This window comes from Festucalex cinctus, chromosome 17 (assembly GCF_051991245.1).
Source record: "Festucalex cinctus isolate MCC-2025b chromosome 17, RoL_Fcin_1.0, whole genome shotgun sequence".
NCBI classification, from domain to species: domain Eukaryota; kingdom Metazoa; phylum Chordata; class Actinopteri; order Syngnathiformes; family Syngnathidae; genus Festucalex; species Festucalex cinctus.
The window spans coordinates 17,399,611-17,413,547 of NC_135427.1; the positions used below are offsets into that span (position 1 = coordinate 17,399,611).

At 37.6% G+C, this 13,937-nt stretch overlaps 1 protein-coding gene across 6 annotated transcripts in view; it reads left to right on the top strand.

Annotated features, from left to right (window-relative positions):
• Nucleotides 1-13,937, top strand: part of ankfn1a (ankyrin repeat and fibronectin type III domain containing 1a) — a 78,891-nt gene that overhangs the window by 15,342 nt on the left and 49,612 nt on the right. For 4 of the 6 annotated variants that reach the window (XR_013279449.1, XM_077502513.1, XM_077502515.1 and 1 more), the window contains exon 6: nucleotides 5,475-5,512. Coding sequence is in view for 3 of the 6 variants with exons in the window: in XM_077502513.1 (XP_077358639.1) it covers nucleotides 5,475-5,512 (38 nt within the window). In the remaining 3 variants the exon portion in view is untranslated. Of the gene's footprint in view, nucleotides 1-5,474; nucleotides 5,513-11,741; nucleotides 11,965-13,937 lie in introns of those variants that run through there. The other 2 variants (XM_077502517.1, XM_077502516.1) reach the window with 1 other exon arrangement.

Here is a 13,937-nt window from a genome sequence, read left to right on the forward strand (position 1 = left end):
ATCTTTGGGCACCTCATTTCTCGTTTCAGGAAGGAAAATAAATGAATTGGTGTCATTTTGATGTCTTCCACTAGGGGGCAGACTTGTCCGCTCCTTCCGGAGTTTTTCCATCAGGTCACATTTATGATTTTTATTTCAAACAGCATGGGACGACTCATCTTTTGGTGCTTTTCTATTGGCTGCTGCTCGATGACGTCACTTTTGTGTGACACACTTTCAAACGTCCTTATTCTGGTTAATATCAAAATTCATCACATTTCAAATGATCCCCAAAGGCTCATGCATGAAATTAATTACCAAAGACGAAAACCAAGGACATTTTTTGCCATAATTATAGTTAGTTTTATGAACATAAAATGTAGTTTCAGTTAGTTTTAGTTTTTTAAAAAGCATTTTCATTTTTCATTTAATTTCAATAAGTTGTTTTTTGAATTTTAGTTTTTTCGTTAGTTTTAGTAAACTCAAATAACCTTGGTGTCAACGAGTTCTTACGGTTGGATGCCGGGTGGGCACATGTGACCCCTGAGAACACGTAAAAAAAAAAAAAAAAAGTCATACCAGTATAAAGTGCAATTGCACATCAACTACAGTATTAGCTTAGATTTTTTTAAATGATTGATAGTCAATATTAATTTCTTGGCCCCCGAGCTAACACATTTGTGTTTGCCATACATTTTTCTCAAGATCGTCTCGTACAAAAAACAGAGGCCGTGTTAATCGGCGGCACTCCCGCGGGAATAATCACATCAGGACTCAAGTCAAGCGAGTCTTTCTAATCCTCCGCCGTGAAATATTAGCTCCATAAATTCCGCCTGCCCGTCTTGTTAGGCTCCACCTCGTCTAAAATGCGGGAGGGGGGGGGGCAGCATCCTCGCGAGAGACAGGGAAAGAAACAAATCCTCTGCAGTGCAGCAACGCAGACGACAAATAAGCAGTTTTGCAGAATTTCCTTTTTATGATCACTTTCAATAATTAATAACCTCAAAATCTCCTTTTGGTTTCACTGATCACCAAGCAAAATCGTCCAAAATGGGTCCAATGGTCCAAAAAAATTATTGATCCTAAATGAGTGTTGTCATGATCGAATATTTTTAAAATCGATTAATAATCTATCGATTATTCACTCAATTAATCAGATTTGTTTTAATTTTAAATTAAAGTGTATTACAAAAACATGTTTTTTCCCTGATTACTTTTTATTAACCAGTGATTGGTGTTCATTTCGTACTTTGTATTCATAAAATGATTAAAATATTTAAAAAAAATTTTTTTTTAATAACCTCTCAATGTCCTTTTGACTTCACTGATCAGCAAGCAAAATCGTTCAAAATGACTCAATTGGTCTGAAAAATGATTCCAAATGAGTGCTGTCACGAGCCGATATTTTTAAAATCGATTAATCTATCGATTCTTCACTCGATTAATCGGATTCATTTTAATTTTGCATTAAAGTGCATTACAAAAAAACTTTTTTTCTCCAGATTACTGTTTATTAACCAGTGATTGGTGTTTATTTCGTACTTTTTATTCATATAGTGGTTAAAAAAAGGTAAAAATAAAAACAGATGTTTGCAAATGTCTTATTTTGATTTAACACAGACGATAATCAGAAATCAGTCAACAATTACTGTTGATATGCTGACAGACATCAGAGAATTTGGACAATTTTACATAAGAAAAAAAAAATGGCTCCAAACAATTTACTCAATTACAAAGTAGTTGTCGATTAATTTGATCCTCGATGACTTGTCGATTAATCGATTCATTTTGACAGCGCTATTCCCAAATTGCCAGCCACGTCCGGTGACAGTCAAAACAATTGAATGCTCAATTCAGCTTCCTTTTCACCTGTTGACATTCACAGCAGAAAAAAAACAAAAACAAAAAACTTTCTGCTGTCCTAAACAGGCGCACATTTCACACCGAGTAAGGACATTTGGGAGTCAACTGAGAGCAGCTCATAATTTTTTCAGTATGATGCGAGCAGTTTGAAGGACCGCATGCAGTTTTGGCTCACTTGAAACCACCGTGAATTGTTTTCGGCAGGCAGGCGATGAAATTCCAAAATCAAGCTGCTTATTTGACACAAAACATTGTCTATTTGATGTTACATAACAATACATGTTCGTTGTTATCATGACCGCCATTTGTGAATGGAACCGCAACGCACGCGGCGGTTCCGCCTTCCTTGTTGCCGTGGCAACGTGCGTTCAAGTCAGACTTGTCAACATTCACTCGCTGTCGGTTGGAATTGATCTTTTACTATGTTTACGTCTTATTTAGGGCTGTACTTAACGATTATTTGAACAGTCGATTCTTTTGTTGATTAATTGATGAATCGTACAAAAAACAAAAGGTATTTTACTCATTGACAGCCATTTTGACTGAAGCAACACCCTTCGCTCCCGGCTGTTTTACTGGATTTGGACTGATTTTGCAAGGCCCACAGAATATTGTGTTCTATTGCTATCAAAACATGGAAGCTACCAAAAGAAAGATTAAAGTCTCTTCTTTCATCAGGAAAAAAAAAGTATATTTGTATCCGTTTCCATTTTGCAGCAATTAGCATTAGAATATAGCTAGGTTTCATCATTATTTACATTCCTGGTGAAAACAATGTCAGAAAGAGCTTGTTGCAACATGGCCCTGGCTGATCTCTTATACTCTGCTGACACCTGATGTCCGTTTTTGTAATAACTACCATTGCTTCAAGACGCACCAAAGCTTTCTGTATGCTGTAGCGTAAAAAACAAACAAACATATAAATATGTTTTTGGAACCAGGACAGTATTTAAAATAGAACGTGTTTCTACGTTTTTGGCAGCAAATTAGTTAATTTCCGTCCCTTTAGTTAAAAATAAATAAATAAAATAAAACAAAACATGACATTATTTCAAATTGAAATTCAAATAAATGATTTATGATTGACGTACTGGTTTGGTCCATAACATTACAAAATGTCACATCTGTAGCAAAAAAATGTTGATAAATGTTTCCCGAAGTAAAAGCAAATGTTTTATTTTCATTCAATCATGGAGGACAACGGATATCGGAAAATATTTACTGCTGAGGCGCTGCAATTTCGTGCATTTGGACCATTTACAATTTCAAAAAAAATAAAAAAATAAAAAATAGGGACCGAAAAATCGAAGATGATTCATCGATTATCAAAAATAATTCTCGATTAATCATTGCGCCTCTAGTCTTATTGTATATCAGTGATTTTGAAAGTAGTTTTGCTCGCTTGGTTGCTTGCTGAGCCAAAAAAAAAATCGAGGGCGTGTTCCTGTGTGTGCGCGGTGATCCGCCATGCTTTTCGGGATTCACTATCAACCAACAATCAATTCCCCGAACCAAATGAAGTGAAATTGGGGGTCATTTCCCGCAGCACACCTGCCGATCTTTTTGCGACACCCTGCGAGCAAATGACCGATTAGCATGCGGCGCGGTGGCACCTGCGGGTCGAGCGCTAATCTCGGCGTCGGAACATCCCGCTCGGCGCCGTTTGGCGGCCAAATTGACCCGAGTCGAACAGTCATCTCAGCGTTTGTACTTTTTTTTTTTGCCGCGGAGCAAGTACCTGCTGCTGCAAGACACATTCGAGGACAGAAAGTTCTTTATCCATAATTGTATCAAATTGTTCTGAATAAGACGCTCATCTCCCGGCGGAGCTCGAGATGAACTCAACCTTTTTTTTTTTTTTGTCCTCGCCGTGACTGGATAAGAAGTTCTCAAACTCAAAAGTCTTTTTTTGTTTTGTTTTATATTTTATATTTGGAATCTTCTGTGTTGCCTACTTTACGATTTTACCAACCACTCTTGTGACTCTATTTTCGAATGCGCTAACTCCGCCCACGCAAAACGTCAATTCCAACATTTAGGAATATCCTCTTGTAACCCTCCCTACAAATGTTTTTTTTTCTAGACTGTATGGCACATTCTATTTTTAAACTGGCGGTGCAACGATTAATCGACAACTAATCGATAATCAAAATAATTATTTTTGATAACTGATTCATTGTTTCGAGACCTACAGTTGTCCAGAATCTTCAGAATTTCCACCTCTCCATGGTGAATATTGTCCGCTGATCATTTCCACAAATTCTCATCATATCAATACATTCAACCAATTAGCTCAAACTTTAAAATCAGTCGCATCGTCCATCGCCCAGTCGCATTTTTTCGTTTACCTGCTTGACATTTATGAAACACAACAAAAAGGAGAGAAGACACTCCGTTCAAAGAGGAACTGACTGATCCAATTCATTTCAGCAAAAAAATCCTCTCCTCACCCTCTCCTTTTATTTGGTTTGCACGTCCCTAGTTCCATAAGTGTTCCAACCTTAAAAAATGCAAATGCAAAACAGAGTTGGAACACAGTGTACTTGTTTGTTTATGTGTGTGTGCATGTGAGTGGACGATTGCTGAGTACGTGTGGTCAAGTTTGCAACTCTGTAGCTCGAACCAGTGTGCTGCGTTCGATGTTCTGCTTCTTGTACTTCTTGACTCGTCTTCTGTTCAGATCACATATCACGAGCACATGTGAATGTGAGTGTGGAGCAGAGCAAAGCAGTTCTTCATTGCAAGCAAATGTATGATAACCTACAATTTTTTTTTCCACGCTCCTTTGCAATAGTCTTGAACGCTCCAAGCGTAATATGTTCAAGCAGGTTCAAATCCTTTTGTAAAATATTCCATGAAAAGGGAGCAGAATATTTGAAAGCTGTCTGTCTATCCCAATGGGGTATATGCCACGGAAGAGGCGGGACTGTTTTTTTTGCACATCAGTTTCGATTCCGGTTCGCGACTTGCGGGCCGCGTCCCAATACTCGTGCTTCTCATTTCGTGCCCCGCTGTTGCGCGTTCGTTCCCGTCGACGGGTGCGCGTGTGTAGCATGTCTGTCAGTTGTCCGACACGGAAGTCGGAAGTCCCGCCTCTTCCGTGGCATTTTCCCCATTCTGTTCTTACCCTAGGAACTGTCATTTGCAGATTTTTTTTTTTTTTTTTTGAGAGCACAAACCATAATGCTGTTGTTGTTGTTGTTGATGTAAATAAACACAAAGGTAAGAAGGGAGGAGCCCAATCAGACATTTATAGATAAAAACAAACCAGTGTGAGATTCTATGAAGAATCCAGCGGTACTTTTGTGGCACGTTACTGACCAAACCAGTAAACAAATTATAACAATAAACGATGATGTTAAATCAATGTGGTAGAACTCAAAGTGCTGTCAGAGCGGAAACAAACGCGTTAGCCATGCTAATTAGCTGCTCAGCTAGTTAGCTGCCTTCCTAGCAAGTCTGTGCTATTGACTATATTCATTGTAGTCTCGCTAATTGTCGTAGCTTTACTAAAGCTGCATGAGCCTCTACCGCCATGGCTGACGGAAATTTGTGGAACTGTGACTTTAAAAACCGATAAATGCGATTCCAGCATCCCTTCTGATCTTTCTCTCTTTTGTCTCCTTCTGCAGAGTCTGGGAACACCGAGTAGATTCGACTTCAGAAAGAAGTAAGTCTTGATTACCACTTCTACTCTTCTTCTTCTTCTTCTTTCTTCTCCTATCTTCTTGACACGGCAGTTGCATCCGTAGCACTTTTCCCAATCAGGGTCGCTTTCAGGTGAGCCAGTCCCAGCTGACTTTGGCTGACGGGTCAGGTAGACCATAGAGCGGACTACTTGCCGGTCTGTGACCGGGCACAGACGGATGAAAATTCACACTCACATTCACACCTCCCTTTCAAGTCTTTAGTTAATTTAAAATAAATACATTAAATAAATAAATAATAAAAATATCATATATACTACAAATACATAAATAGAACATAAATAAAATAGAAAAGAAATAATACAAATTAATAAAATAAAAATACATAAAAGTGATTGCAAATGTGTGCAGTTTATGTTAATACTAAAGTACTTATATTTTGTAATGTATTTAATTAGCCAATTCCGATTATTTGCTTGCAATTCAATTTGATATTGATTTCAATGCTTTCACGTCGATGTAGTAAAAGTAGAGAAATAATGCACAAATAATAATGAGCACCTGTTGACAGTTTTTGTACTTATTATTTTATTTATTTATTTATTTATTATTATTAATTATTTATTTTTTAAACATTTATTTATCAACAAATGAAGCTTACATACAATGTGAATCACACGCACAGCGCCCACTGCTGGCCAGGAGGTCAATCATGTGATTATTCAATACTCAGCCCAACAAAAAATGCTTAATAATTTCATATATTTTAAATATCCCGTTTCTAAATGAGATACATTAATACATAATAATATGAACATTTAGATAATAATAATAATGCTATAATGTTTTAAATGATTGTTATGCAATTTTATTTTTTTCTTGTATAGCTTACCCAAAAAAAATGATTTAATGAGCTCAGTGACTAAAAACATAAATGCAGCAATTTTAGGACAAAAGGGCAAAATGAATATTCCAGGGCTTTTTGCTCGTGAAAATGCTGAACTAAAGGACGGAGCTTGTCATGTTTGGGCCAGTGGGACACACTTTTGTGCTGGCGTCCCTAACCAAGTGTCCCATTTAGTTGGGAGGCAAAACTCAATGACACGTCGGCTTGAAATGCGTCGCGTTCCGGCCGTTGTGTCATCGCCACTCGGCCGACTGCACGTATCAAGGATGTGATTTTCAGTAACAACTCCCCCCCTCCCCCCTTCCTCTTTTCTCCCCGTAAACGCCGCTTGACAATTGCGCTCATTGTCAGCCGCACTCCACCATCCTCACAACACACGCCCAAGGTAGCCATTAAATCTAATACAGTCTCGGGCTACTTGTTGCCATGGCGATGGATGCAACGCAAGGTACGGCACTGGAGTGTTTGAGCGAACGCGTCAAAACTGACGCTTTTGGTCCCTTCGTCAAGTCAATCGTGTTATTATTATTATTTTTTTTTGTGCCTTTTCGTCTTCAAGCTGAGCGACCGAACGTCAAGCTAGGACTTGCGCAATCAAGTAAGCCGTTCAAAAAGAAAATCGGGATGAAAACGTACAAATATGTCATGATACAAACACTGGAGGCACCACAATTAATTGATTAATCCAAAACTAATCAAATTTATGGCTAATTATTTTGACAATTGATTAATTTTTTAGGTATCTTTTTTTTTCTTTTTCTAAAATTGTCCAAATTCTCGGAATTTCAGCTCCTCAACAGTAAATATTCTATCATTTCAATATTATCACAAAAGAAATATAAAAAAAATATTTACCCTTTTTTTTTTTTTTTGTTTTTTTGTTTCAATTTTCCTCACGTTGCAGACCAAACCAGTCACTAAATCACAATAATGTTTGTGCCCTGTGTATTTAAAATAATGAAAAAAAGAGATGGAAATTCAAACTTTAATTTGTTATCCAAATTCATTCATCAAAAAAAATAATTGACAGATTAATTAATTACGGAACTCGATTTTTGATAATCGTTTGACCAAAGTAGGGCTGTGCAATTAATCGAAAATTCAATTACAATTATTACACTCCACAATTACAAAATCAGCTTAATCGTAAAAAAAAAAAAAAAGATTAGTAAAGCTAATTTTGGAGTTGTTTAAATTTATACATTTGCACATTTTTTTAAATTTTAAAATCACTTTAATCAATTTAATAAATTGTTTCATCTAAAATAAACTTGCGTAATTATAGTGTTTCAAAGAATTTTATTTGACTAGAATTTGAATTTTTTTTTTATGTTTTTTACGTTTAAACATTTTTTTGTTTTGTACCAAAAAATTGTCCTACAAGCTGCAGTCCAACTTCAAGTTTTTGCCAAACTAAATAAATAAATAAAGAAAGATTGTCATGGTCAAGTCAAAAATATATATTACAAATTCTGTTTGGTCCAAAAATAACTTACATAATCATGTTTTTTCTATTTTTTTTAAATTGGTCTTAATAATTTTAAATGCTGAAACATTTTCTTGTTTTGTACCAAAAAATAAATAATAATTGTTTGAATAATCGTGATTTCAATTATTGCCAAAATAAAATAAAAAAATAATAATACTAATAAAATAATAAAATAATATTTACTAAATAAATAAATATTATTACAGTCAAGTCAAATATATACTATTATAAATTCTGTTTGGTCCAAAAATAGCTTACATAATTATGGTGTTTCTATTTTTGATTTTTTTTTAATTGGTCTTAATATTTTTAAATGCTTAAATTAATAAAATAATAATAATCGTGATTTCAATTATTGCCAAATTAAAATAATAATAATAATAATAATAATAATAATAATAATAATAATAACAACAACAACAACAACATTATGGTGTTTCAATTTTTTTTTTTTAAATTGGTCTTAATATTTTTAAAATGTTTAAACATTTTCTTGTTTTGTACCAAAAAAAAAAAAAATGTTTGAATAATTGTGTTCAAGTATTGACAAAATAAAATAAATAATAATAATATTAATATAATCATAATTAAATGATCAACTAATAAATATTAAATGAATAAATAAATAAATATACAAATAAATAAATAAATAAATAAATAAATTGTGATTATTGTTTTTCCCATAATGCCATAATTGCCAGCCTGATTATATGTACATTTATGGTTTTAATTGACCACTCGTACCACTGTTGCCTTCTTCGATGGGTAGCTCCTCAAACTGTGCCCGATTATGGTCATTTTCGACAGGCCGTACGCTTTGTTCGCGTTTGCCAATCTCGACGATCCGTTCCGAGGCCGGCGATCCGCTTGTGAGGTTTTGGGAGGGTAATTAGCAGTTGGTCGTTACGAGAAGCCGGCGAGCGACTGGGCTGTCCCCGGAGTGCCAGTCGGCACGGCGGCGGCGTGACATTCGGGTCGGTGTCGGAACCGTGCGACACCCGGGGAGGCGCTAATGCCCCCGCCGCCTTTGATTAATGTGAGTCATTTCCTCGCTTGTTGCGCGCATGTTCCCAAAAGTGCCGTTTTTAAAAAAAAAAAAAAAAAAAAAAAAACTCCCGCCCACATGCTGGCCCGTCGTCCATTAACGTCGGCTCGACATGTGCTTTGCTGCACAATCGTGACTTGGTTGCCGCGTGCGTAACATGTTGTCGGGGACAACGACCGACATGATGATGATGATGATGATGATGATGATGATGATGATCACTTTTGAGTGTGCGTGTCTGGAGTAAGATTGCCAGCAGGGCTGTCACTATTGAATCTTTTTCAAATTGATGACCCTATCAATTATTCCATCAAATCATTAAAATAATTCCTCCTCCTACAAATGTAATTAATTAACTAATTATTTTACGTATTTATTTATTCTTAATCCACTAAATATGAGTTGAATTGAGTGGATATCATTGTGTTCTGTACAAATGCATTATAGAACAGCAACAAAATTAGCCTATGCTATATGGTTAGCAATCGTGATTAGCATTAGCACACTAGCGATTGCATTTAAGGTCAACAAACACTAGCTACCATGCGGTGCAGCAAATTAAAGGTATAAAAAAAAAAAAAAATAAATAAAAGAAAAAAGCTACATAGTAATAAACGGCGATGTGCAAGGACATATTATTCATGTATTTATTTTTCACGTAGGTTCAAGTGTCATTTTGGTGTGTGTGTGTTTATGTCTATATTATTGAAATATTTCCATTGGAATGCCTTTAAACTAACCCCAACACACGCACACAGACGGTATGTGTTTGTTCACCTGTTGCTCTGAATGGGAGTCATGGAAACAACGTAGCCAATCGGCTCGCTCGTCATGTCCTGAGCGGAGGAGGCGGGAAGCTGCCGTCCGTCCGCATTGTTTGCATTGTTGCCGTCTCTTTCGGGACGTCGATGTGTGCCGAGCTTCCTGCCACATGCGCCGCCACACGTACGCGGCGTCACGAGACACGATCAGTTTGCAAAATTATGACAAACTTGGGAACTTTCCCTGGGAATTAGGATCATTATTTATTTATTTATTTATTTATTTATGTACTTATTTATTTATTTATTTATTTATTTATTTATTTATTTTATGTATATTATTTATATATTTATTTATTTAATTCATGTATATTATTTATTTATTTTATTTTTTGTATTATTTATGTATATATTATTTAGATTGATATTATTTATATTATTTATTTTACTTATTTATATTATTTATTTTTATTATTTATTTAGATTATTTATATTTATATTATTTTTTTATTTTTTTATTTAGTTTTATTTTATTTATATTATTTTATTTGTATTATTTATAAACTTCAAGCCCGGGGCAGAACAACAGATTTTTTTATTTTTTTTTAAAGAATGTCTCACACGTGACGGGAGAATTTCTGGGAATTAATCAGGAATTGACAAAATTGAAAATTGTTTGAAGCCGTTAGCAAAGGATTTTAATGTTGCCTCGCGTGCTTGGAATATTTGCAACAAAAAAAAAAGAGAGAAATTAGCAAAATTGGAACAAATTTTGTGCCAAAACAAAAAGAAATCCATTCAGCAAAAAACAAAAACAAAAACAAAACACAGTACAAACTTTTTTCCCCCCCAACATTTTACAAATACACATTTTTTTGATCATTTAAAAAAAAATAAAAAATCCCTGCTATCAAGTGTTGTACTGTCTCCTGCTCATGCGGGCCTCAGGCAGGCGTTCAATGGTGGTTTTAATTAGCGTGGATGAATGAAGAGGATTAACAAGCATCCACTTGGATGAATTTGGTGATTGCGAGACAAACTAAATGCTCGTTGACGCTCAAGAGGGAGAACAAAGCAAGTTTGACACACTTTTGCATTTCTATACATGACATTTTGTTACAATGCTAAGTGTTTGTCCGTTTGTCCATGTGGTTTTAGAAACCTAGAAGCAGGCATCTATTCTTTATCCTCTGCCAAGAATGATACTTCTGAATGCTTTTTTCAACAAAATGGTGAAACAAAAACAAAATACTTTTTTATTTTTATTTTTATTTTTCGTTTAAAAAACGTTTTCGGTCTTCCGGGCGTACTTCAACTCCCTTTTCATCATCAGACCATTTTTTAAACTTTTTTTTCAGTCTTCCGGGTGTACTTCATCTCTGTTTATCATCAGACCATTTTTAAATTTTTTTTTTCAGGCTTCCGGGTATACTTCATCTCTCTCTTCATCATCAAATCATTTATAAACTTTTTTTTTTTCAGTCTTCCGGGCGTACTTCATTTCCCTCTTCATCATCAGACCAGTTTTATTTATTTATTTATTTTTCGGTCTTCCGGGTTGTACTTCATGTCCCTCTTGATCATCAGACCATTTTTAAAAAAAAAAGTTTTCGGTCTTCCGGGCGTACTTCATCTCCCCCTTCATCATCAGATTATTTTTTTCATTGTTTTTTTAAATGTATTTATTTTTTTCGGTCTACCGGGCGTACTTCATCTCTCTCTTCATCATCAGACCATTTAAAAAAAAATAAAAAAATCAGGCTTCCGGGCGTACTTCAACTGCCTTTTCATCATCAGACCATTTTTTTTTCAATGTTTTTTTTTTTTTTCGGTCTTCCGGGCGTACTTCATGTCCCTCTTCATCATCAGACCATTTTTTAAACATTTTTTTTCAGTCTTCCGGGCGTACTTCAACTCCTTTTTCATCATCAGACCATTTTTTTTTCAAAAATTTTTTTTTCGGTCTTCCGGGCGTACTTCATGTTCCTCTTCATCATCAGCTCATGCAACACCTCCTCATCCTCACCCTCTCCATTCTGCCTCGGCCCCACCTCCACTCACACACTCGTGCGCGCGTGCGTGTGATATGAAAGGCGCCTCATCGAGTCCGTCTTCTCCTCCTCCAACATCTGCGGCTTCACCCGCTGCGGTTTTTTTACGTGCGGCGTGGCCGTGCGAGCGGGCGCTCCGTCGGCCGCCGCCGCCGCGTGCCAACATGCGCCGGCAGTCCGCTCGGGAGCTTGACGCGCTGCTGTAGGAAATTCTCCTCCGCTGTGAGTATCGACGTTGCTGCCGCTTGTGAAAATGCGTTTGAAGGAATATTTGGATCAAAGTGGCTTGAAGTAACGAGAGGTGAAATCATGTGTGACTTCATTTGGGAAAAAAGGCAGAAAGACGATTTGACTTTCAGGAGTTGTGAAAACAAAAAAAGCTCTTTGAGTGAATATTTTTGCAGCATTTTACTACTTTCCTATTTTGGGTTGAACTTCCCCCCTAAGTACTCATTTCATCTCTTCCCTTTAAATTTGGAAGATTCCCAAGCAGCAAAAAAATGCTTGAAGCAAGCTCTTGCACAACTTTAAAGTGCCATCTGAAAATATTCGAATGTCTCTGGATGTGCCCAGAGATTGACTGGCGACCAGTCCAGGGTGTCGCCAGCCTTTCACTGGTGACGTTTGTCTGATTTTGGTGCAGGGAATGCAGCTTCATTTTCCACTTGATCGACATGAATGGTCTTCTGTCTGTCTCTGTCTGGAGGTTGTGTGGCGACCAATCCCAGGTGCGGTGCACCTGTCACTGATTTTACATGACACCCACTTGTGGGTGTGAATGGTTATCTTTGTCTTTGGCACCTGAGATTGACCAGTAACCAGTCCCGGGTATATTTGAATGCAGAGGCGACCAATCCCGGTTGTGGTGCACCTGTCACTGATGTTGCATGACATTCACTCACCTGACTTTGCTGCGTTTTGGACAATTGCGGGTGTGAATGGTCATCTTTGCCTATGATTGACCAGCGACCAGTCCAGGTTGTCGTCAGCCTTTCACTGGTAACATTGTGGCACACTTGTATGATTTTGTTGCAGGGAGTGCAGCTTAAATATCCCCTTGATCAATATGAATGTGCAATTGCGGGTGTTAATGGTCCTATTTGCCTGTGCCACCTGAGATTGACCTGCGACCAGTCCAGGGTATCTCCAGCCTTTCACTGGTAATGTTTGTCTGATTTTGGTGCAGGGAATGCAGCTTCATTATCCACTTGATCCATATGAATGGTGTTCTCGTCTGTCTGTCTCTGTCTGGAGGCTGAGTGGCGACCAATCCCGGGTGTGGTGCACCTGTCACTGTTGTCGCACAACACTCACTGCCCTGGTTTTGATTCATTTTCTACTCTGGGCAATTGTAGGTGTGAACGGTATTTGTCTGTGCTACCTGAGATTGACCAGCGACCATTTGCGGGAATATTTGAATGTGGAAGCGGCCAATCATGGGTGTAGTGCACCTGTCCCTGATATCGCACAACACTCACACACCTGATTTTGTTACGTTGTGCGACCGTGAGTGTGAATGATTGTGGGTGTGAGTGTCTGTACCACCTGAGATTGACTGGCGACCAGTCCCGGGTATATTTGAATGTAGAGACGACCAATCCCGGGTCTGGTCCAACTGTCACTGATGTTGCACGAAACTCACTGATCTGATTTTGTTGTGTTTTGCGCTCTGTGCAATTGCGGGTGTGAATGGTCATCGCAACAACATGATGGTTTGAGAGGCGACCAATCCTGGGCGGGGTGCACCTGTCACTGATGTTGCACGACACCCAATTATGGGTGTGAATGGTTATCTTTCTCTGTGTCACCTGAGATTGACCGGCAACTGTTCTCGGTTATATTTGAATGTAGAGGTGACCAATCCCGGTTGTGGTGCACCTGTCACTGATGTTGCGCAACACTCACTCACCTGACTTTGCTGCGTTTTGCACGCTGTGCAATTGCGGGTGTCAATGTTCGTCTTTGTCTGTGCCACCTGAGATTGACCGGCGACCACTCCTGGGTATATTTGAATATTTGAATGTAGGGGCAACCAATCCCGGGTGTGGTGCACCTGTCACTGTTGTTGCATGACACCCATGCGCCTGATTTTGCTGCATTTAGCGATTGCGGGTGTGAATGGTCATCTTTGTGCCAGGTGAGATTGGCCGGCGACCATTCCCAGGTGTCGTCCACCTGTCATCGATGAGGTTGCG